At 36.9% G+C, this 26,801-nt stretch overlaps 1 protein-coding gene across 1 annotated transcript in view; it reads left to right on the top strand.

Annotated features, from left to right (window-relative positions):
- The window catches only part of WIF1 (WNT inhibitory factor 1), a 71,281-nt gene that overhangs the window by 28,345 nt on the left and 16,135 nt on the right, over window positions 1-26,801 (top strand). The window contains exons 3-5 of the mRNA XM_054442091.2: window positions 15,726-15,834; window positions 24,676-24,816; window positions 25,801-25,896. Coding sequence (XP_054298066.1) covers window positions 15,726-15,834; window positions 24,676-24,816; window positions 25,801-25,896 — 346 coding nt within the window. The remainder of the gene's footprint in view (window positions 1-15,725; window positions 15,835-24,675; window positions 24,817-25,800; window positions 25,897-26,801) is intronic.

Below are 26,801 nucleotides of genomic sequence, written 5' to 3'. Positions count from 1 at the left end.
CTGTGAGTTTGGCTAACATTACAAATGGCAGATCTGCTGCCACTCTTTTACTCTTAACATCCTTACATAAATTATTGCACCAAAGAAGCAAAATGCCATCATGTGTAATCACACAGAGCGATCTTTACTCTTTCTCACAGCGGCTCCTGCAAACCTACCACTAGGCTACTTTCTCTCTAGGTCTTTGGATGGATGCTCAGGCAGATCCTGAGATTTCTGTAGTCAGCCTGACATAATAAAATGTCCTCTGATTACTTTAGTGCTAAGATTATTCTCGTGCCAGTAATTAAAATCTCCTCTTCTGTGTGGTAGTTAAAATTATGACCTTTATTTAAAGTTAGGATTCTCCTTTCCCTTAGCTGCAGCTTGGTTGATTGCAACATGGTTGACCCTTCTCAGTAGGGTCTAGCTCCTCCAGGAGAGGTGTCATGGACAAGAGAGATCAGAGGTAAGAGGCAGACAGGAGTTGATGTCACCTACAGAGTTTCCTCTGGCCCCAGGGGATGTTTAAAACTGATCTTGTTATTATGGGCGCTTTCTCGGGTTCCTCCTCTGGGATCTCCAGACAGCTTTGCTTGGGTTAAGGCATTGTTTCCCCTTGAGCTGCATGCTCATAACCATAGTACCCATCCACTCTGATACAGCAACACTGGCCTCTTCGCTATTTTTATGAATGTGCCAGGTACACTGCCACCCGAAAGACTTGGCACTAAGCATTCCCTCTGCTCTTCCCCCAGATATCTGCATAGCTTGCTCTCTCACTTTATTCCAGTCTCTAGTAAAACATCCCAGCCCAACAGTCTTCCGAGTCTGTCCTCTCAGAAACAGCAATCCCCTACCATGCATGTATATATATGTTATATATAACATATATATAACATATATAACATATATAACATATATCATATATAACATATATATCATATATAACATATATAACATATATATCATATATAACATATATAACATATATAACATATATATCATATATAACATATATAACATATATCATACATAACATATATATAACATATATCATACATAACATATATAACATATATAACATATATATCATATATAACATATATATCATATATAACATATATATATAACATATATATATATATGTGCAGAACTTGCAGGTTTGTTACATAGGTATACACATGCCATGGTGGTTTGCTGCACCCGTCAACCCATCATCTACATTAGGATTCTCTAATGCTATCCTTCCCCTAGCCCCCCACCCTCCGACAAGCCCCAGTGTGTGATGTTCCCCTCCCTATGTCCATGTGTTCTTGTTCAGCTCCCACTTATAAGTGAGAACATGTGATGTTTGGTTTCCTGTTCCTGTGTTAGTTTGCTAAGAATGATGGTTTCCAACTTCATCCATGTCGCTGCAAAGGACATGAACTCATTCTTTTTTATGGCTGCATAGTATTCCATGGTATATATGTTCCACATTTTATTCTCTACCATCTTTCTCCACTGAAGTCTTCCACATAGTGCCTGTCATTACTTGATATATTATATGTTCATTTAAATATTTATTTAAAAATTATGTGTCTCCTCTTCTTTATCACATCAGAAGTAGGCTCCATGAGGGCCAAGAGTTTTTACTTCTTTTGCTGACTGCTGCATCCCTAGTGCCTACTACAGAACCTGGCACATGGAAACTACTCAGTAAATATTTACTGGGTGAATGAATGAAAGAAGGCATGAACACAGAAAGATCAGCCAGACATAATGATTTGCTCTTTTGTGTGTATCTCAATTTGGGAAAGATTTTGTTCTTAATTAATTAGAATTAATTTACTTTTAAACCTTTGATCAGAGCTATTGGTTGAAATGGATTCCTAGGGTAAAAGGCAAGAGCTATGAAAATCAAACTTGCTTTTGGAAATATAAACACAGTAGAATTTAATCACAATACCATTTTACCTAGTCTGTGATTTCTTTTTATTCAAACTGTAATACAGGAAATTGGTTATATAGGATACAATATTGAATTTAATTTAAACAGAAGCAGATACTCTTATTAGCTAAGTTCAGGCAAATAGTATTATTATCAGAGATTCTCAAAGATAGGGAATAAGACTTCTTCTGTAGTTTCGCCTTGTATAATACTGGGAAATACATGGAGATTTCCTTGTATAATACTGGGAATAATATATATAATGTATAATATATATTATATATGGAATATATATATAATATATAAAACACTTGTCTTGCATAATACTGGAAAATACATGGAGATTTCCTCTCTATGTCTTTCTTTTTTTCATTCCTTCAAATTTTTATGAAAGAAACTAGGTTTTTGCCCTATAGAGTTTTCCATAGTCTGGATTTTACTGATTACATCTTTGTGGTGTAGTTTAACTTATTCCTCTATCCTTTAAATTTCCTGCAAATTAATAGTTTGATAAGACATTTCTAATTTATTTTAAAGTTAAATAAGATAATTCCAATTTTGCCTATATGTGCTAACTTGAACTAGAAAAGGAAGGTTGTTTTGGACTATTTTCACAGCCCCTGCTTTCATTCTGAACCTTACTCCCTATACCCACAATGCATTACAGAGACCCTCCCTTGATCACACCCCTCCAGCTCCCATCACCCAGGAATCTCCAAGCTGCTTTTCTTCTATGGGTACTGCTACTGTCAAGGGACTCCTGCTACTACACTGGACCAATAAAGGACTTTATATTGATCCTGTGTATAGTAACTAGCATTTGTTGAATGCTTACAATGTGCCAACATTTGCACCTACTTTACATGCATTATTTGATCCTCACAACAGCACTGCAAAGTAGACACTGGCTTCCTTGGGTTCCTCAAGCTTGCCAGAGTCCTCCCACAGCTTACGCAACTGATCTTTCCTCTGCTTAAAAAGCTGCCCCTCCTTCACCTGTTTAACCTCTGCTCACTGAGCAGATCTCAGTTCTGCCATCCTTTCTCAAGCAAGCTGTTCCTGACCCCCATGTTAAGCCAAAGTACACATTCTCAAAGAACCCCATGTACTTCTCTGAAGCCCTTTATCACAGTCTTAATTTTTTACTTACTTGATTATTGATCAGCTCCCTTCCAGCCTGCAAGCTCCCTAAGGACAAATACTAGGTCTGTTTTGACTCAGCTTGGCATCTCAGGCACACACAATGCCTTATGCCTGGCACACTCCATACATATGTGTTGAATGAATGTAAGGCTAAGCCTGTACCCAAGGCCAGCTAGTAAATAGTAGAGTTAGAATTCAAGCCAAGCTGGTCTCACTCTAGTCCAGATTTCACCCACATTCTCCCCAGCCTCGTGGCCATTGTTATTTGGACTGTTGGCTCTCTCCCTTCAACAGCCAGCTCTGGACCAGCTTAGTCTCCCTTGTTGGCCCCTTTTCCCATTTCCCGCTGACTGTTGACTGGGACCCAAATGTCTACCTCTCTCAGCCAAGGCTTTGCAAGTATACTTGAGCTTCTGTTTCATTGAAAGTCAGAAATTTCGTGCCTTGAATGGACGTGGTAAAAGGTGACTTACCTATTTTTTTAGACTATACTAACTTAACTCAAAGTTTGCATTCATTTTTTAGAAACAGTTTTTCAGCCACAAAAAATAGATTAGTCACTGAGGATTCAAATAAGAAGAGAAAAAATCCCTTCCAATGAGGAGAATTTAACTGGGGTAGGGGCCGGGGGAAGAGACAAGAAAATAGATTTTTACTGTAAGTACAATAGTATAAAGATGAGGAAAAGGGGACAGGAAAGAAGCATCTGTAGCAAGGGCAGTTTTACCGAAGAGATGACATTTCATCCAAGCTTGGAGAGGTAAGTCAAAGTTTGCTTGGTGGGCAAGTGCAGGGAGTGGATACTCCAGGCATAGAGTATGAAATAAGATTCGTGACAGAGGCTGGTGGCTCAGTTAACTTGAAGCTTGCTATGGCCAGATCAAAGACCTGTGAGGCAGGATGTGGGAGAAGAGGCTGGTGGGCAGAGCTAGAGAGAAAGTTGTAGCTAGCCAAAGTCTTCATTGTAATAGAAACCATTAAGGGTGTTAAGTAGAAGCAGTGATATATTCCAGTTGGCATTTAAGAAGAAAAATTGGATGATGGTGCCGATTGAGGGAATAAATCTGTAGGGCATGAGTTACCAGGGAGGTAGGTTAGGAGCATGAGGGAGAAATGTCTGAATTTTGGTCGTAATATTAGGAAGGAAAAGATGGGAATCAAGCTGAGAAATCAATGAGAATTTGTGGAGGTAGTTGGTAAGAAAGAAGTTTGGAGTCTAAGAAAAACTGCCAAGTTTATGTCTTCGGTAATAAGTATATTATGCTTTCTTAAGGAATACAAATGAACAGCCTCATTGGGAAGATAATGAGTTTGTCCATTATCTTTCCAATGTTAAGTCCAAAGGGAGATATCTGGTAGACAGTTGTCAATATGAATCTAGAGATTAGGAGAAGGGTGAAAACTGGAGATAAAAATCTTGGAGGCTAATGAAATGTAGGTGTAATTTGAAGTCATAGAAATAGATAAGATATCCCCAAAAAGAGAGCATAAGCCAGAAGAGCAGACTAGTAGTTGTTTCCTGGGAACATCAACATTTAAGACAATGGTTCTTAACTTTTTTGAGTCATAGATTCTTTTGAGAATGTGATGAAAGCTAGAATCTGCTCCCCCCCAGAAAAATATTCATATGCATATGAACATCGAAGCTATGCGTTCTCTAAGGATACATAGACCCACATTCAGAACTCTTTTTTTTTTTTTTTTGAGGTGCAATTATAGAGAGAAGAGCATGTGAAGATGACTAGAGAAAGTGATTGGAGAAGGAAAACTCAGAGAGAGTTGCTATGTATACATCAAAAAAGAAGAGAAGGAGAAGTTAATTGTCATTAAAAAATTTCATAGAAGATAATAGAGATAGAGATGGGAAAGGGCTCATTGGACTTAGCAACTTGGAAATCATCAGTAACCTTTTATGAGAAATTTTAATAGTGACTGGGGCAAAAACCATCCTGTAGTAAAGACTGATGGGCAAGAAAACTGAGGCCATGGTTATAGACTCTTTTAAAAGCATGATAATGATGGTAGAGACAGAGTTTTTAATCTTTTCATCACATTAGTATACTTACATGTGCACAGATGGCATAAATGATGGGGCCAGTCTCAGAGGATATGGAAAGGAACCAGGATTGGATATTAGACTATTTGTAGACAGATGGGGGGGATGTTGAAAGGATTCGTATATAGTAATCTCTGTTTTCTTTGTGGATATTGACATCAGTTGAGAGAAGATAGCAGGAATGGGACACCATACCTGGGGGAAACTATGAAACTGTCGTGTGTACAAGAAGGGAGAGACTAATGATGTTTACAAGAATTTCTTGGGGATTGGGAGGACAATTGAAGTTGGCCATATAGATTTAGTTAGTCCTCAGATTATGGCTTGTCATCATCAGTGCTCCTCAGGAAATTTTCAATTCTGCCTTAGTTTCTCTTTTTCTTAAACAGAATGAATAATGCACGTATGAGTAACAACTTTTAAATAGCAAATGACTAGAAGAGCTTAGAAAAAAATTAAAAGAGCCAAGTATGTTATATCTTCTAGGCAATGACTTTTTCTAAAGTGTAAAATAAAACTTATCGAATACATGACTGTTCTTAAAATCTTCCTTGGTAAGAGTAGTTTTGGACTTTGAAAATCTGTAACCAAGAGGTTACAGACTTTTTTTTTTTTTTTTTTTTTTCCTGTTTGACTCTTAGGTAGGAACGGAACAAACTGCTCATTAGAAGATACCTTGTAATATAGTATTCTGAAATATGCAATTGCAATTACTTGAACAAAAATGTCAAATTAAGGCACTTCTCATAACCTTTAAAAAAGTATCTAATGCATTTTTTCAAAACATTAAGCTAAGGGGGAAAGTCTGTGTTTTCTTTCCTCCTTTTTTTTTAATCAAAAAATAAGTTAATACTGTCCATGTGGATTCAATGAAAAAATACTAAAGAATTTAAGAAAACTACCTAGAGCTAAACTAAGAAAAATATGATCTAATTTAAAATATTTTGGAAGTCATCACTGAATATATCTTCTTATATTTCAAGTTTAAAATTTTGACATTTACTTTTTATTAATAGAATGAAATAAATATACACCCCTGGAGGTAACTATGCATTTTAAAGAACTGTGAAAGAAATGGAACATTAATTTTGCCTCTTTGAGTTACTAATATGTGCTACTCAAGTTTTTATGTACACTTTGTAAATATCATTCTGTCTTAAAAATTTTGATTTGCTGAAATATACCACCATGTGAAATGTATGAAGGAGAGAACAAGGGAATGAGATATTGATGAAGAACAAATGTACTGCATAAGGTGTGAGGGTAATTGCTCAGGATTTTTTTTGTTTTGTTTTATTTTTTCCCCCGAGATGGACTCTCACTCTGTCACCCAGGCTGGAGTGCAGTGGCACGATCTTGGCTCACAGCAACCTCTGCCTCCCAGGTTTAAGCAGTTCTCCTGCCTCAGCCTCCAGAGTAGCTGGGATTACAGGTGTGCACCACCATGCCCAGCTATTTTTTTTTCATTATTAGTTTTAGTAGAGATGGGGTTTCACTATGTTGGGCAAGCTGGTCTCGAACTCCTGACCTCATGATCCACTGCCTCGGCCTCCCAAAGTGCTGGGATTACAGGTGTGAGCCATCATGCCCAGCCAATTGCTCAGGTTTAAAAAAAATTATTAGTAAAGAAATAGTTCTTAGTACAATTATCATTTCCCTTCATACAGATGAATACTCAATGACTGCTTCTGAAGCTTTAAGAAAAGAAATACTCAAATGTAATCCTTGAGATGAGATTAAAAAAAAAAAAAAAAAAGAAAAACTAGGAAAGAGATTCCTTTTCCCTTTCCAGAACTGTCTCCCTCTCCCTTCTTCTCCCAAGTACCTGAACACACACTGCTGCTTCTGGGCACCTCCGTGCTCTGGAATCATCATCTTGCCTTAGCATCTAACAGAAATGTGTCATTGTGCTCTCAAGTTTCTCCACGCTGTTTCTTTTTCCACACCTCCTGTTTAGACTGACCCTGGTCCCCACAGTGTCAACCACACCACTTGTAATGACATTTTCTTTCCTCAGTCCTTTATCTTACCTCACCATAGTTGCCTAATGCTTCCTTCCTCCCCATACCCAATTTTTAGGTTGGCATCGACCCAGGACTTTGGTACTGCTTGAGTTGGAGCAGGCTTACTGTGAGGAGGAGGCACTTGTCCTGGAAGCTCAAGGGGAACAGAAGTTTTCAGAAGCCCCACTGCTGCCTACACCACCCTTTCCATTATAAATTTTGGCAAACCAGTGAAAGCAGTGTGCTGAACAGGGCTAAATTTGGTTTAAAGACTACTTTATATGTATACCAATACCTTATTTTTTTCAATTTTTAGATGAGCTGAACAAAGTGTTTTCCATTTCCCAATGCTTTGCTTTTCTACTTTTCTGTCACCCCTTCCTCAAAAAATAAAATAAAAAACCTTCACTGTCGGTTTTATTTAATACAAAATAGCAATATAGCCCGCTGTTGCTTCTCTATCTTTAGACATCTTGAAAGAGAGTGACTAGCCAATGATTTGTCAGATAGCCAGGTCTGTTTCTGGTTTGCATGAACAGTGGTGATTCCAAACCCTAGGAGGAAAAAATGGAAAATGTCTTAGAAATTTCAGATTCATGTGAAGCCAAACTGTGATCTCCTGCCAGTTTTAGTTTACAAAACTCTCATAGTCCTGGATGTGTTTATTTGAACTTCAAGTTTTAATATCACCATTATATTCCAATAACCTCACTCCCTCAGTCCAGCCCACTGGCTGTGGTCTAGTCTAGTGTGTATAAAAACAATGACTAGAACAGAAGAAGTTGGCTAATTGAGATTTTCTCTTCAGGCAATGTTTCTTCCATTGCCTGTTTAAGCCATGATCAGTAAAATAAATAGCTACTCTACATGAGAAGGTGCTTTCCCTTTTCCTTTTGAAACAAGTTCTTCTAAGAGCTAGTTTCAAAAGGAGGCAGGGAAAAATAGTCATTGTTGATATAGGTTGAGCATTCCTAATCCAAAATCTGAAATGCTCCAAAATCTGAAACTTTTAATGGCCAACATGACACCACAAGTGGAAAATTCCACACCTGACTTCATGTGACTAATCACAAAATTATTTAAAATATTATATACAACTACCTTCAGCCTATAAGGTGTATATGAAACATGGATGAATTTTGTGTTTAGACTTGCATCCCATCCCCAAAATATCTTATTATATATATTCAAATATTCCAAAATTTGAAAAAAATCTAAAATCCAAAACACTTCTGGTCCCAAGCATTTTGGATAAGGGATACTCAATCTGTATTTCACAGTTTCCCAGTGATAGCACAATTACATCCTGTAATTTGTAGAAGGCAAAGTGACTGGAAACCCAAGAGGGAAATATAAACCAGAAGAGCCTCGGGCAAAGTCTTGTGTCAGAACAGGACCTCATTTACATTATCTCTTTACATTCTTTCTGGGAGCCTCATTGCCAAAGGTTTGTGCCAGAACAAGCATAAAACAATTATAAACTACACACAGATCGGGTAGATAACAAATGTCAGTGTTTGATTGTTCTTTTTTTCAAAAGTGTTCTGTATTCTCAATTGTGGGCTGCAATGACTGACCACACAGAAAAGTAAGAGAGAAGTTTTTAGCCCATAAAAGTAACTTAGCAATTGCCAAACAGAAAAGCTGCTGCCTGTCACTAGAATCAGAGGCTAATGCCGTTTTACCACAACAATGTGTTCTGGAACGCACCGGGTTTACACTTCTGGATGCTTCTCAGTAGGTCATTCATTCACTTATTCAGCAAATATTTTTCAAATGCCTTGCTGTGCACAATGCTGAGTGAGTCTCCAGTAGACCATTGGAAAAAATATGTAGTCCCATTCTTAGCCACAAGGAATCCAACATTTAGATAAGAATACAAGATATAAACATATGAAAAGTTAAATAATAATACATAGTGGTAGATGTTTAAGGGCCAAGCTGGTTTAAGTCCTATTGAAGGTCAGTAGAGGTTAAATCACTGGAATATAGGCATGGCTATGGTATCACCTCGGGCCAGTGAGCTCCAGAAGATGATGCCTGTTGGGGAGTAGTGAGAGATAAAAAGATAAAGGAACCAGGCTGTGGAGACACCTAACAGGCTGAAGGCCTTATCCCAGCCATAAGCAGGGACAGGAAAGGATTGTAACATGGCAAAAGTGGTGGTTTAATTTGATGTATTGGCCACTTTTAAAGAGAAAGGCAAAAAGAATATTTCAAAGAATGTTATAAAAATGCCAATATGAGGAAATAAATGCTGGATTCAGGTGGAAGTGGTGGGGTTGAAAGGAAGGTACAGAATCATAAGATATAAAAGAAGAAAGGATAAGATTTTGGTGTCTTTCTGCGGGGACATGAGATAGAGGTAAGAAACAGCAATAACCCTGAGATTCAGTATCTTTGTTAGTTGAAACAATAACAAGACTGTTGGCAGCTAAAAAGAAATTAAGTGGGTCTAGGCACAGTGGATCATGCCTGTAATTCCAGCTACTTGGAGGGGTGAGATGGGAGGATGGCTTCAGCCCAGGAGGTTGAGGCTACAGTGAGCCATGATCGTGCTACTGCATCCCAGCCTGGGCAAGAGTGAGGTGCAAAAAAAAGAAAAGAAAAGAGAAAAGAGGAGAGGAAAGGAAAGGAAAGGAAAAGGAAAAGGAAAAGGGATAGGGAAAAGAGGAAAGGAAAGAAAAGAAAAGAAAAGAGAAATCAAGTGGGGAAGCTGATTTTGGAAGATAATGAACCAGGCTCCATGAACATGAGCATGGGCATGAGGCAGACGGCAAGAAGAGTCTGCGCTTTGGAAGAAGGATGTGAATGGTTCATGTTGAGCACCGCTGTCTACAGGGAAATGGTTCAATCTATGAAAATACCTGAGTTTCATGACAATATAAAAAGAGTCTTAGTGATTTCATATGATTATGAGCTGAGAGGAGAGTTAATGAGGAAACACAGGAAAATCAAGAAGTGATATGAGAATCAGAAGAGTGTCACAGAGTCTAACGATAATGAGCTTTGAGTTTGAAGGATGAAATTTTGCAGAGGTAACAAGAAGAATTCTGAGGAAGAATGTGAGATCTGGCAATTTTTGCTCTAGATATTCAGATTATTTTAATCATTGGGCATGCTTATTCGTTTTGTTTGGGTCTTTAACATTGAACTATTTTCCTTTCTTGCTTATTTTAGATTTTTTCTGGCCCTTCACATACAGCGTAGGATCTATTTTATATGTCTTTAGTACCTCTCATACCCAGTGAATCTGCTATCTGAATTCACAGTGAATCTGCGAATCTGAATTCACTTGTATGCTGTAACAATAATAGGCTGTTGTGACAATTAAATAAACAGTAACTGCAGTATAACAAACATTCAACAAAAATTATATGAAAATTTTCAAACCTTATGGCTTTTGTGTGTTTTGTATCTATAAATGCCTGAAACCTTCTTTAGAACAAAGATGATAACTTTATTGTTTTAATGTTCTTCCATGAGCACTTAGGTCAGCATCATGATATATGGGTTAAAAGAGGTTTGAAGTCCTTGGTTTTGTGAAAGATCTTTGATTCTTAACTCAGAAGTTCCTGCAATTATTGTGCTTATTAGATTAAGTACACACCATAAACATAGAACTTCAAAGGTAGAAGAGAAATACTGGATTCTCTTCATTCCACTCAATGGTTAATGCAATTCTCTGCTTCCTTTCTCTATGTCTACCCCAAAAGGAGTGTCAGAACAAAGGCCTTATGAGTTGTCCCATTTTGCTGTTTAAATGATGTCTTCATCTCATCTGGAAGGAACAATCCTAATATTCAGCCAAGTCCATTGGAAGCAAGTTAAATGACCTCCAGCACTCCTCTCTTGATAATATTTGGGTGTCTTTTATGCTTCTCCATGAAAAGAAAATTTACTGCATGGCAAACCAGGCCAGTGAATTATTCTCCTGAATAGACCCATTCTTTGTTTGAATACAAAGCAACCTTTTCATGTGTTTCCCAAATAATTACTCTGTTTGCCTTTACCTGAGTTTCCTCTAGTGTCATTAAATAGAACAAAATGTACTTTTTCCTAATAGAGGTTTTAGGCTCTCCAGTATACCATTTCTCTATTACTGTTTATGCTCTGAGTTCCTTTTATCTAAATAATAAATCTACAATTTGTGGAAATTGTTCTCAAACTTTAAAGCTAGTTATCTGTTCTCTTTGGCATAGAATTTAGATTTTATTTGCTCTCGAATAAGTTTTTCCAATGGAGAGAGTTGGGTCTAAGAATATTTATTATAAATAAAGTAAAAACAGAAAGTCCTGTCTAGAAGTTAGAGTATGGCATAAATATATTGTTCATCAGTCATTTCCTGTGGCTTTTAATTTAAGCCCTTAGGTTAAATGAAGGATATATTTACTCTGTAGTTCATAATACTATATTTGTAGAAATATTTTTACAGTATTGATGGTTTTAGATTTCTTTACAATGGCAAAGTAAAACTTTGAAAGAAGTTAGTGTCAACATCAGAGATAAAAGGTTAGTTAATTTCTAAATGATTTTCAAGTTAAAATTTTTCTTTTTGCTTCTTTTCTTTTTTTGTTTTTTTATCTTAAAACTTCCCAGTGTGAAGTTAGAATTTTTAAAGAGGCAATGAAAACCACAGACAAAATCTTTTTAAAAGAAATATACCAAGTATCCAGGAAATTACGTTTCAGAGATTCATTTACCGTTAGTTATCATCTTCAGCAAGAAAGAAAACGATTTACTCTGGTAACTGCCTTTTGCTGATAAGATCCAAGAAAGAAACCAGTTCCTGCCTTATGATACAGTCTTATTAGAATAAGACAAACGTTTACTGATTCTCAAAGAAATAAAAGAGACACTTTTGTGTAAAGTGTGTTATTGATTAGATCAGAGTATTGGGTGTCCAGAGAAATCTATTAAGCCTAGCTGCATCATGTGGAGCAGTCGTGCCACTGCTCATCATCAACTCTCTGATGCTAAGTATAACAGATTCCATGCTTCTCAGCCTACCTTCTGTGGTCATACCTGAAGGCTCTGTGAAGTTATGTTTCTGGCCTCCGAATGGAATTTTTTCAGTTCCATATTCTTTGAACATCATCAAAACTTTTTGTAACAGACGTTCAGAAGCTATTTTATGCGAATTGCTGGACTTCAAGGAGACATGCAAGAGATTTAAATAAAAATGTTGTATAAACACAGCCACATTAAATAGATGTTCAAGAAGAATATTTTATCTATGATCAGAGAATTATGGAAAAAGAATCATCAGCCACAGAACTGAAAGGAGGGTACATGATTAATGCTTTTTTTAAAAAAAAATAAATGCACTTATTTCAAGAAAAGATATAAATTCACATATAGAAAATCTGAAAAAGAGAGAAAAGGAAAAAAATCACCATCAATTCTACACAATCATTGTTTTAATCTTGGTGTCTAGATTTTCTTATTAACTAAAAGTTTATTTTTTAAATTAAATTGTATTTGTTAAAATTATTGTAGTTTTACAAATGTAATTTTTAAATATATCACACATAGAAAGGTATATTTAATTTATAATGTGACAAAGCTCAAAGATATAATTATGGGGTAGCAAATGATAACTTATATGGTATTTGACCTTTTAATTTCAAAGTTTTTGCATTCTATCCATTCAGTTCTTTTCCATCATTATATGTACTGTTAATAAAGTCTTTAGAATATTTTGGCACATAGGGTGCCTTACACCCAAGTTTATTGTGTGATTGTTGTTACTTACTTAGTAATAGACATAATTCAAATGTTATTCATTATAAGGGCATCTATCACTAAATCCTTTCATAGTGCCAAATAAAATACGTTTCAGAACAATATGTTAAATGATATATATTATCTAGTAAAATGTAGAGGGAAGTGCAGGTGGTTAGAAGTCATTTAAAACACCTGGATTCATGAAAACAAATCCACTTTTAATAGTCATTGGTTTTCCTGCAGGGACAGAAATACTGTTCTCTCTTTCAAAGGAATTCATTCCAAATTGAATTACCTTTCCTGACAACACTCCTTTCATCAGACTTCTTATAAACCTCTGCCTTCCCTTAAACAGGGTAAGAATTACCTGCCTTATGACCGTTTATCCTCAGGGCCATCCTAGTGAATCAATTTTATAAATTAATTTAAACAATGTTGTTACCCACCCAGGGAACTGTTCACAGTGGTCTTTTGGAACCTTGAGCACAACTCACCGGAGGGGATGCAGTGGGAATTTGGTCCATGAAGGTTCTCCTTTTGGCTTAGTGAAACCAGGAAGTGTTTCTCAATTAATTTCAAGTATAGACAAGTTCCCACAGCATCTGAGACTACCCCTTGGCATTATTATCCTCATGTGAAGTCCTTAATGCCTGCTGCATGTGATACTGTGAGTTAAAGCAGCAAATTGTTTGAATGTCTACCATGTATCTCTTAATATCTTTCATGTTGTAAAATAAATTTTATATTGCTTGTAGGGTCATATTCTTTTTTAACCTCCTTCTAGCCCATGTTAACGTAATTTAATTAATTAATGGATAGAATGCAAAAATTAATTAATATCTTTAATTAATTACCTTGAATTAATGTAGTTCTGGGTGTGGAACTGAATGGATAGAATGCAAAAAATTAATTAATTAATTAATTTAATTCATTACATTAAATTAATGTAATTCTGGATGTCTCTACAGGTAACTGCAGAACCACTCAACTTGCCTAACTCTCATGTTAGCACTGGTGCTATTTATTGATTGTTCTTTATTTCTAAGCAAGAACATATTGTTATCATCACAACTCTCCTCCCGCTTTTTTTTTTTTTTGAGACAGAGTCTCACTCTGTCACCCAGGCTGGAGTGCAGTGGCATGTTCTCAGCTCATGACAACCTCTGCCTCCCAGGTTCAAGCTAGAAGCTGATAACTGAGGGAGGAGACTTTTGAAAACAGTATTGATGATAATAATAACAATCTCCAATGCTTATAAATTTCTGTAATGTTGGCATTATTTCTTCCTTAATGTTTGTGAGAATTCACCAGGGAAGCCATTTGACCCTGGAATTTTTTTTGGAGGAGGGTTTTACAATTTTGAATATAATTTCCTTAACAGACATAAGGCTATTCAAACTTTCTATTTCTTGTCAGATTTGTTCATTTGTGTTTCTCAAGGAGTTCATTTTATCAAAGTCATTGAATTTATTGGTGTAACGTTGATGGCAATATTCCCTTTTCTTGCTTAAATGTCTATAGCATCTCTAGTAATGCCTCTCTTTCACTTTTTTTTTTTTTTTTTTTTTTTTTTTTTGAGATGGAGTCTTGCTCTGTTGCCCAGGCTGGAGTGCAATGGTGCTATCTTGGCTCACTGCAGCCTCCACCTCCTGGGTTCAAGCAATTCTCCTGCCTCAGCCTCCCAAGTAGGTGGGACTACAGGCACCCACCACCATGCCCAGCTAAGATTTGTATTTTTAGTAGAGACGGGGTTTCACCATGTTGGCCAGGCTGGTCTCGAACTCCTGACCTCAAGGGATCCACCCGCCTCAGCCTCCCAAAGTGCTGGGATTACAGGTGTAAGCCACCGTGCTTGGCCTTCACAAACCCTTTTAATAATCCAGTTGGGAATCCATTAAGCATTAAAGCTCTATAGTGAGATTATGCATCATTACTTTCAGTATTCATGGCCATTTGAGTAGCAGGAATCATTTTCTCAACTAGACTTAGTGGGTAAATGAAAATGTTTACAATGCAAAGGTTTATGGCTTGTCTTATTGTGATGGTGGTTTTTGCATCTTTTGGCTTTTCTCTCTACAATTAAATTGAGGCATTAAATATAAACCTTTCAAAGGGAAGGAGAGTAAAAAATAAATGTTAACAGCAAGATCATGGAATTTGGGACTTCATTACAACTCTCCAAATTCTGATCAAAAGACTCACTTCAGAATTTAGAATTAGGAGTATTAAAGAATGACTAAAATAGCTGAGATGGATTCCAGTCAATGACTGGTTTGACATCACCTATTTCCCTAAGAGAATTTTTTTTTCTCAATCTTTTAAAAAGACAGCAATTAATATCATTTAAGTTAAAAGATTACTGGGTGGGCATAGTAGCTAAAGCCTGTAATCCCAGCACTTTGGGAGGCCAAGGCAGGCAGATGACTTGAGGTCAGAAGTTCAAGACAGACCCTGGCAACATGGTGAAACCCTGTCTCTACTAAAAATACAAAAATTAGCAGGGCGTGGTGGTGCATGCCTGTAATCCCAGCTACTCAGGAGGCTGAGGCAGGAGAATCGCTTGAACCTGGGAGGCAGAGGTTGCAGTGAGCTATTGCACCACTGCACTCCAGCCTGGGCAACAGAGCAAGACTCTGTCTCAAAAAACAAACAAACAAAAACAGATTAACTATCGTGGCTGTTTTTAATGTTTTTAGGGATCACTTCTCTCCAGAGTCTAACACAGAAGGGTGAGTTGTGCCTACCCAGTATCTTGGATGCTGTGTGCTCCAGAGTTCCTGTAATGAAAATGATCTCTGCCCCATCAGATGGACGATGAATTCGGTGGTGCCTTCTCCCTCTCTGTGGTTTCCATGTTGCTAATTGTCAGTGCCTTTGGTTGTAGGCAGAATACTTCTACGAATTCCTGTCCTTGCGCTCCCTGGATAAAGGCATCATGGCAGATCCAACCGTCAATGTCCCTCTGCTGGGAACAGTGCCTCACAAGGCATCAGGTGGGTGGTCTTTGCCTGAGGAAAGGTTTACACTTAAAATGTAATGATGATGAGAATATTTAAGATGCAAATGTCCTACATCAGAGAGGTTATGAAATGTTTTCCTGAAGAGATCTGTTGATTTTAGGACAGTTCAATTGTTACTCTTTGGGCAAAGGATTAAGATGGGAGTGAAGAAATGATGGTTATTTAATTTTCTAAAGATTCAGAATAGCCCCAGCCCAGCCCACACTAAGTTCATAAATGATTCAAGACTTTTTAAAGAAAAAAAAAGAGAAAGAAACACATCTGGTGAGATATATTTGACCAATGTATGGATTAATGAGATACACAAAAATGTGGCAAGGATACAAAGTAAGTGATTGGGGGGCAAATGGGATAAGTCAAGAAAATTCCCCAAAAGTTAGCATTGTATTAAATTAGAATTTGAAGGAGAGAAGAGACATGGAAAAGTGAGAGAAAGGGGTTCAACGTTTCATCATCCTTCTTTGCTAAGAAAATAATAGTATGTGATATTTGTTTCAAGCTTTTCAGCTTACAACAGACTCACTCTTGCATTATCTAATCTGAATGCTGGGAGTGAGTCAAATCCAGAATTGCAGCTCTATTTTCTAAATTAAAAAATTAAGACTTAGGAGATTTGACTGACTTGCCCAAAGTCAAATATTAGGATAGTAATAAGCAGTAGGGTCGAGACTAGAGCCCGGGATTTCTGACTTTTAGAAATATACAGAGATCACTTAACATCCTAATGTATTTCCTTCTCATCTTTTTTCTCTGAATTTTTACATATTTGCGATAATATATATTTGGTTTTGCATCATGATTTATTTTTTGCTTTTAACCTCTTAACATAACCATTTCCTATGTCATGATGGATTTTTTCAAAAGTTGTTTTTAATGCTCTTACAATATTCTATTTTATGGATATACCATAATTTGCATACACATTCCCTTATTTGTTAATGATGTTGTTTTTAGAGTTTGAATATAGCAATATCACAACATTTTTTTAAACTAATGAATGGTAACTTCCACGCACATAGGAGCCCTGTTTTTTTGTTCACTGTGGCTCCACCCCAGGGCCCAGCACAGAACAGGTATTCAGAAAGTAATTGTTGGATTAATGTGCATACCAAAATCTTGGTGCTTATCTCATTATTTTGTTAAAATCGATTCCTAAAAGTTGAATTATTGTGTCAAATGATAGGAACTATGAGCTTTTTAAAGATTCTTAAAACAAATTGCCAAAATGCCAAATTACTTTCTGTAAAGGTTATCATACCCATTTTTACCCTGGTTAAGCAATAGGGAGAATGCTTGGCTTACTGTAATCCCATCAACATAGGTTATTAATCACATTAACTACTTTAGTGGCTCAAATAGTGAAAAGTCAGGCCAGGTGTGGTGACTCACACCTATAATCCCAACATTTTGGGGGGCTGAGGGGGGAGGATTCCTTGTGCCCAGGAGTTCAAGACCGGCCTGGGCAACATAGCGAGACTGTCTCTACAAAAAATAAAAAAAATTAGCCAGGTGTGATCGCACATGCCCATAGTCCCAGATGCTCAGGAGGCTGAGGCAGGAGGGTTGTTTGAGCTGGGGAGGTGGAGGCTGCAGTGAGCTATGATTGCACCACTGCACTCCAGCCAAGGCAACAGAGCAAAAAAGAAAAAAGTCAGTCTCAAAAAAGATAAAAGAAAGAAAAAGTAAAAAGTCATTCATCACAGTCTTCTTTTGGTATTTTTTATTCCTATTAAGGTAGAAAATATTTTCTTGTATCTATTAGACCACGAAAAATGTGTACCATGCTCATTTTTATATTGAGATAATAGTGTTCTTCCTACTGATCTGCAAAGCTTGTTGTATATTAGGTATATTTACCACTTATTGCATTTTTTTCAATTTAACATTTATATTTTATTTTATTTTGGGGGAGAATATGCAGAGGCTTTAAAATCCTATGTGGTCAAACCTATCTTTTCCTTTGCAATTTTTTCCACTGCATTTGTGTTTTGATACTAATTCCTATTCCAGAGAGCAGTTAAGTTATAACTTTCATATGCATCTAGCATTTTATAAAAATTTATTTTTGGAATATTATGAAATAAGGCTCTAACCTGAATTATTTTTGAATCATTAACTTTTTTACATGAGAGTTGAATTGATTCAAGATATGCTGTTTATTTCACATTAAGTTTTTCTACACATAGGGTGTGTTTAGAGATTACTCTTTATTTTACTATTGTGATAGTGGTAGCTTTATAGTGTTTTAAAATCATCGATGGCATACTCTCTTTTTAAAAAAATTTAGTCTTATTCTTCTAGAGGAACATGAAAATAAATTTTGTCAGATGTCAAATAAAAATCCCCTTCGGAGATAATTTAAGTCTCTAAAGTAATCAGGAGATCAGATACTTTTACGAAGGGCATTTTCAGATTACGGTTATCTACCACTTCCAGTGGATCTGCCTTGTTGCATTCCAGTGCCATAAGAGTGGGAGACTAAATAAACACAGAGTTTCTCTTATTTCCCGACCTAAGTGTCATCGTGGGTGTAGACAGGAGGAGTATAACTTCAGTTTCTCTTTGATCATCACAGTGCTGCAGGTGTGACCAACAGCCCCCCTAGAGGATCTGTTTCTGACTTAGATGTGTTTGGGTTCTGGGTGAAGATTTATTCACCTGAGATGTGTAGCCCCCAGGACGTGAGCATCTATTCCAGAGATGTGGATACGCTGATTCCACTCAGATGGCATTGGTAGGGCTTTATTACCTTGTGGAGAAGAGAAAGACACTCCAGCCACCAAATTCTTGGAATATGGTCATCACGCAATCTCATGCCATGTCACATAATGTTTCTTTTTAGTTGAAAATAATTTTCTTTTTCTTTTCTTTTTTTTTTTTTTTTTTTTGAGACAGAGTGTCCCTCTGTCACCCAGGCTTGAGTGCAGTGGTGCGGGTCTCAGCTCACTGCAACCTCCACCTCCTGAGTTAAAGTGATTCTTCGCCTCAGCCTCCTGAGTAGCTGGGATTACAGGAGCATGCCACCATGCGTGGCTGATTTTTGTATTTTTAGTAGAGATGCAGTTTCACCATGTTGACCAGGCAGGTCTCAAACTCCTGACCTCAAGTGATCTGCCTGCCTCGGCCTCCCGAAGTGTTGGGATTACAGGCATGAGCCAGCACCTGGCTAAAGATAATTTTCTATAAAATTCTTCTTGATCATATTTTTTGCTCTTTTTGTTTTGTTTTGTTTTGGAAGCAGTCAGAATAAAATAAGTACATAACATCTCTCAATTTCTATTTTATATTTTTCTTTTTTTCTGATTAATAAAGGAATATAAGCTCATCATAGTCCATTAAAAATACATTAATTAATTACCAGTTATACCTACCTGCTCAGCTTCTGGTAAATCTTGCGTCTTTGAATTTCTAATTTAATGCTTGTATCCTAAGTGCTTTTTTCACTTTTTGTGTCTAGTTCAAAAAAAAAAAAATCTTACTGAAATTCTACTTCTTAGGAAATTGACACATAAGATTTTGAACATATGATGTGAGGATATTTTAATAGATCATGTTTAGATAGAACATCATTTTCTAATAATTTAGGTTCTTTATAAATAATAAATGTAGAGGAAAAAGTGGGTGACACTTTGGTCAACCTGAAACTAAAAACAACAAGCCTTCTTTGGGAACCAGGTGATAGGTACACTTATGCCCATGTGTGCACACAGACTTGCACACACACACATCCTTTGCATATACAACTCCCTCACCCCACCCCACACACAGTCTTTTAGAAGCAGATGTAGGATTTGTTTGTAGAAATGCAGGTGCAAGAAGTTTATGGGAACCTTAGACTATTGCAGGGCAGTTACTCATTAGCCTCATTAGCTCAGTCCCTCCAGTAGAAGTGAAGGTACCTTGCATTATTAAAAAGTAACCAAATCAGTGTGTCTTTGCTCTTAAGCATCCAGGTAGCATTCATTATTCTACAAGGCTATTTTATACCCCCAAGCTGCTAAACTGTTCTTTTATCCTACAGACTCCTATATGCCTAAACATTGCATGAAAAAAGAAAACTCTTGATCTTTAACAGTTATGAAGTGCCTGCCTTCTGGCATCAGAAGAGAACAAAAACAGGAAATACAAACTTCAGGGTGGTTCAGTAAAATTACTGAGTTGTATAACAAAAAACAGTTTCATGAAGCCAAGACTTTGCCTCTTTGAACACTCTCTTTTTCTGACCATGAAACCAACAGAGCAGTGGTGTTTCTCAACTAGGACTTTTAGGAATCCAATGTCTACACTGTTAAATGGGTGCTCATGCTGGAGAGACCATCTTCTTATAGGTGACCTCAGTTCTTAGCAGAATGTGAAGCCCAGAGTTTGTGCTAAGTATTTGGTAAGAGAATGAATGGCTGGCAGGGCAGCTTGAAGGACTGATGAATATTTATGTTGGATATTTCTAGTGATGTAGCGGTTCACGATCATGTGGTGTGGAGGATGGGCTCTTGCCTGCCTTTCTCATCTCTTGCCTTGTTATAAGGACAGAGACTCAACTGACTGGAGGCTGAGGCTATCTGAGCACCATGCCCATCTGTGTGTGGGAGCAGTGTGCAATCAGAACAAATTTGCTGCTTTCTTCTGTAGAAGAGTTAGTTGATGTGCAATCAATTGCATATCAGTCTGTACTTCAATGCTGTGAGTTATATTCAATCTGCTTTAGTTTTTCTGAGTTGTTTTAATTCACCTCGTTTAGATTATACATCCTGTTCTGCACTGGAATTCATATCCGGCCTAACTTCATCTAGCGTTTGGGAACAGTGGCTCTTTACTCATATGCCTATTGTTGCAAAAATACATGACTTTCACATTCCTGTTATTCCTCAGAAGCAAAGAGTCTCTCCTTTTTCTGCCTTTGATGTCTCTTTTTCTTGGTGCATCTCTGAGTGCATGTTGCTAGTATTTTATTCTCTACATCTCCCACCATCTATGGTGAATTTCTGTCTCTGTGTATATGTGCAGGTATGTGCATGTGTGGAAGTGCAAGTGTGTGCCTGTGCACACAAGGTATATGGTTGTGTCTACCATAACATACATCACATCTGTTGGTACCTAGTTTGTGACAGACAATATGCTAGATGCTGAGATTACAAAAACAAGATATAGTTCTTGCCTTTAAGAATTCTCATTCTTAGCAAAGGATGCAAACCATAATTAAATCATTACACCACAATGAAATAATATATATAGGTGTTTGCAAAATATATAAATGTAATTATATAGGCAAAGGGTGTTAGGAAAGGCTAAAGAAAGCAAGCACTATTTAATTTTGGCCTTGAAAGTTGAGTGGGAGGACAGTAGGACAGAAAACACAAGAAAGAACATTCCAAGCACCTGGGTGTGCAGTAAGGAAATTGTGGACATGCACCACACATTTGGGGAACTGAGAGAAATAGTTTGCGCAGAGCACAGGGTTGACAAAAGGCAATTACTGGAGATGCAGCTAACTAAAGTCAGATTTTGGTTTTTTAAAGCAAAATTCTTTGAAAACTTTTAAAAGGTGTTTAATTATAAATATTATTACCTACATGGTCTTATAGGTAAAGTTTATATAAACAGAAAGGAAGAAAAGTGGGGTTTGCACAAGAGGAAATAAAATTTTTACTTTGTGTTTTAAAATTGAAGAGTGGGCAAGTGTAATGGTATGGTTTACCACATCTTTCTGTAATTCTCCTTTTACATTAAAAATTAATTGTTGATCTGGCTCAAGATGTCCTCAGTGAAAAAAATAATAATTCATTGAAATTATAAGCTAGGTACCTCCTAATTTCTAAACTTTATTTCCTAGTTCTTTACAAATCATTCTGCAGTAGGGTTCAGGTCATAACTGTGCTTACATGCCTTCTATTTCCAAAGAGGTAGAAATGTGCAGGTAAAACTTATATACCTGGGCTGATGGGATTTTTAATGTGTTCACTTTTAACTTGAAGCTGAATTTAAGGGCTAGAGTTATTATGCACAAATAAAATTAGCAAAAATTGCAAGCCTAGAGTATATTAGGTCTTTAAAAAATATAAGAAGGAAAATATTTCATATCAGTTATAACAGTAATTGAATATAACTTTAGTAAAATAATTTTTAGGGATATCATTTCTTTTGGTTTACTAAGAAAATGAAGATACTACATCTTTAGTTATCTGCCAAAATTGCTTGCAGTTTTTCTATTTTAAAACTATCATTAGATTTTGCAACCTCACTTTTGTTCCCTGCAATGGTGGAAAGCCGTATCTTCTAGCATCACCACAGGCCTAGGAACTCTGTGAACATGTCCTTACTTTAATTGACTTAAAGATTATGTTAGCAAACCACACACTTTTCTTTCTTTCCTTTTTTTTTGATGGAGTCTTGCTCTGTTGCCCAGGCTGGACTGCAGTGGCTCTATCTTGGCTCACTGCAACCTCTGTCTCCTGAATTCAAGTGATTCTCATGCCTCAGCCTCCCAAGTAGCTGGGATTATGGATATATGCCAACACACCGGCTAATTTTTTTACTTTTAGTAGACACGGGTTTCACCATGTTGGCCAGGCTGGTCTCCAACTCCTGATCTCAAGTGATGCGCCTGCCTCGGCCTCCCAAAGTGCTGGGATTACAGGAGTGAGCCACCGCACCCGGCTGCAAACCACACACTTTTATGTGAGCACTCCAAGCCCTCTAGAAGCATCCCCTGACAACTGACAACCAGAGCTTGTGAACACGTAGTCATAATTTAACTGGATTTGTAGACGGTCTTTCAGCACATCTGAAGATGTGGAAGAACTAATAATTGTTCTTAACTAAATTTCCTACAAACTTAATAAGACAGTTTTTGATATTTAACATCCAAGATATGTTTTGAAATTTGATAATGCTGGCAAGCAGAAATGAAGATGTGTTTACTGATAAGCATCTTCTCTTCCATACCAAGATTCTGGAAGCCAAAATAAAACTGAAGGGCCTTTTTAAAAGAATCAGGTGGGCTGCAAAGGAGAGGCTGAATGTGGTTCAGAAAAAAGATACACCTGGAAAATAATTTTGGCTGATGGCGTGCAGTGAGGAAGATTCTAAAAGTTCTATCTTTGAGTATCCGTTTAAGTTTTTCCATCTTTTTATGCCTCAAAGCAATTATTGGCCTACCTGTCCATGTAAAAGAGTCATAAGAAGAGTAAAGTTTTATAATGAACAAAGTATAAGTACAAAAAATTTAAAGAAATTACTTGTCAATTCCTTTGCTTCTTTCTGAAATAGAAATCTCCATTCATAAATGCTTTGTAAATTGGCATTTTTATATATGAGATTTCATTAAGCCAAGGTTTTCAATAGGGACAATTTTACTTTAGAACTTTAGACACAATTTTTTTGTTTTTTCTTTTTATTTCTGTTAAAATATATGTGTTTCCTTTTCATCATAATGATTTGCAATGTTAAAATCTCAAGTTTCAGGGGAGCTGGAAATGGGAGTCCATGTAATTTTGAGTATGGCATAGCAATGAACACTGACAATGCCAGAGCTGTAAGAGGAGTTTTGGGTTGCCAAAAGCACATTAAGAAATTGTATGACCAGCTTGTGTGCAATGGTTTACAGAAAAGGGCAGTCCAGTTTCCAGCTCATTTATTCCTATAAACCTAGGGAGCAAGTTTATAGACACTCTAAAAGGAAAAGATTTGTCTTAGCTTGATACAGTTTGCACAAGCTTGGCAGAAACCATAACCTGCCATGCAGAAATAAAATGAAGCAAAAAATCACATGTATACCCATTAGCAATATTTCTTTATATTCACAAGGAAGAACAAGAGTCTAGTGGATCTGCTACATCAGTCTTACCCAGTGGATATGTTATAATAACCCAGTGGGTGTTGGAAATATACATAATCAGCTTCTCAGCAAATGATCACATCTGATTTGCCCCATTTTCACCCAGTGACTTGTGGGTATCCCACAATGGGTGTCCTCCTTCCCTCTTTGTACAGCAATGTCTTCAGTTCCCAATCCCTGCTTTGTGACTTCATTGTCAACACTTGCACAGGCCGAGTGATCATTAGACTCACAAGAAAGAGAAGTTTCTCTTTAAGAACATAAAGCATTAGATATAACCCTATTCATGAGATTATTTCATCACATCAAACTCTCTTCTAGATGCCTGAGATATGGACACTTCTTATTAACAAACAGCCTGAGAAAATATTGACTTCATTAACTCAGTCCAATGATTGAACTCTAGTCTGAGTCGTAAAATATTTTCAAAGAAGATATTTTGTCACTTTCACATACACATAGTAAACATAAACCAGTGGGGTATTGCTCATCAGGCTTTATTTAAGGGATTATGAAATGCTGATTTCTAGCCCTTTTTGGATTATATGGAGGCTGATGAAGATGCCACAAAGTTTCTTCCCCGAATCAACCGCTTTTTATTAATTTTTGTTTGTCTTTTTGTTCTTCCCATGCTACACTGACGTATACATAATTAACCACTTCATGATTCTTCTTTCCATCTTTAATTTCCAGGGAAAATATTTAAGATAGTACAAGTCCAGACTATGAACAGAATAGCCCCAATTCCATATTAATGAGGTAAAAATTAGAGTCATTCACTCTTTCTTCACCTGATATGATGCTCAACTTCTGTGGAGCCCAGATGCTCAAAATACAGTTCCTACTCCAGTGGAGATACAAGGAAATCCACAACATGTGAACATTTTTGCTTTGTCCTTTGACTCTCTTCCCAAGATTTCTGTAAAACTAGAATCAACTAGATTAACTATTTCTCCACACTTTCTCTTTTTTTCTTTTAGTTGTTCAAGTTGGTTTCCCATGTCTTGGAAAACAGGATGGGGTGGCAGCATTTGAAGTGAATGTGATTGTTATGAATTCTGAAGGCAACACCATTCTCCAGACACCTCAAAATGCTATCTTCTTTAAAACATGTCAACAAGGTAAGCACCGATGGTGATTCAAGAGAAGACATGTTGTAAGGGCTTAAGTGTGATTTGGGCCAAATATTTATATCTATACACACACACACACACACACACACACACACATACATACACATACATACATGGTTTTTTGGATGATGGCTCTATAACTACAGCAACGGAAGGAGGAGATGATAAGCACAAGATTTAGCAACAGTACTAAGATAGACTTTCTCTGACCTTGACCCCACTTTTAATATTAGGAATAGGAACCTTTTCAAAACACCTTTTCTTCCTCCTTCTCCACTTCTCCAACACAGTCGTTGGGAGTCCCAGTGTATCTCACCCATGGTCATGAATTTCCCCCTTTCTTGCTCTGTTTGCTCATGGCTAGGTGGGTCATCATTACCAGCATTCCCACTTGTCCCAAAGGCAACACTAATATAACCTCTAATGAACATCCACGGAGGACAGAGTGCCACCTCATGCCAGTGATCCCTACCAGGTCAAGGCCTCACTCAGTACCTCCCCACCACACCCCAGATGCCCATTTAACTATAAAGGCCCAGCTCCTTTCACATCCCCATACAAGCTTTTCTAGCTCAGAATTTAAGCTCTGGAGCATTTCAGTGCTCTAAAGATGTACCCATAAGTCATCTTACCCTCTGAAAGGGGAAAGGCAATACCATTCATTCAATTGCAGTGTGAATTTAACAAGGTACAGTAGATCCATAGGAGGAGATGAAGGCAGAATAAAATTTGCCTTACCTTCTTCCAAGAACCCCCTACTGTTGGAAATAAGGGAGGCAAAATCTTACTCTGCAGCAGATTTAGTGAAATCCAAGTGATATCAAGAGAATGAGTTGGAAGTACTGGTATTTGATCAATTATGATTAATTGGTGGGCTAAAACAGAAATGAACACTACTGTCTCACGCTGGCTGTGATTCACCCAACATGATTTCAAGGGTGTCCATATAAGCTTTGTTTCTCTCTGCTGAAGCTGAGTGCCCAGGTGGGTGCCGAAATGGAGGCTTTTGTAATGAAAGACGCATCTGCGAGTGTCCTGATGGGTTCCACGGACCTCACTGTGAGAAAGGTAAGACATGGAGCCGATTTCCCTTGCTCCCTTCCTAATGAACATGGATGTCATGCAGGAGCCCCATGTGGATTTTTAACACCTGAAATTATTTTCCTGGTCACCGGGGCAGAAAATTTTGGCACAATGCCTTCACTTTCTGTGGCCATTCCTGGCCATCTCCCCCAACTCGTCCCGCTTCACAAATACAGCCACTGTACTTTGGCATAATCTTATGAAAATTTTGAGGGTTTTTTTTCCTCCTCTTAGGTTGGGTTTTAAAAGCTAGTATCACCACTGATCTGAAATTGTTCCAAATAAAAGTAGCTTGATTCACAACTAAGAGTATATCTGAGTCATGAAGTTATGATAAGGCAAAAAAGTGGACGAAAAGAATTTGTGTAATAAGTACATCAATTTCAGGGAAATTAATTTTAAAAAATGTATGAAAAAAGATATAAGGAAGGAAATGAATATTAATCATAAGATGTTTAAATACCAAGAGCTTATCTGACTAGAGTAAGCAAAATATTTTTCATCTTCAAGAAATAAGAATATCCTGTGAGAGATCGTTAAAAAATAATTTTAAAATAAGTAAGAAAGAAGAATATTTTCATATTTTTCTTCTTTGCATTTATGTTGGAATTAGAAGATTAAGGAAATGGGGCAAAGTGAAAATATTTAACAGTTTTAAGAAGACCACATCTTAGTCAAAATGATTCTGGGGAAAATTTATTCAAGTATTCAAACGGAACCAATCCAAAAGTCATCTCTAAGAAATTGGCTGAGAAATTGAAAAATAGCCTAATTTATACCACAAAAATAATAGTAATATAGCAAACTTGTATCTCTGAAGAGTAATCATTTTAGAGTCAACCACAAAGCTTGAAAATGTAGACCTGTTGTATTATTGACATTTCAAAATG

This window comes from Pongo pygmaeus, chromosome 10 (assembly GCF_028885625.2).
Source record: "Pongo pygmaeus isolate AG05252 chromosome 10, NHGRI_mPonPyg2-v2.0_pri, whole genome shotgun sequence".
In the NCBI taxonomy this organism is placed as follows: Eukaryota; Metazoa; Chordata; class Mammalia; order Primates; family Hominidae; genus Pongo; species Pongo pygmaeus.
The sequence above is the reverse complement of the archived record's forward strand: the minus strand, read 5'-3'. Positions and strand labels throughout refer to the sequence as shown.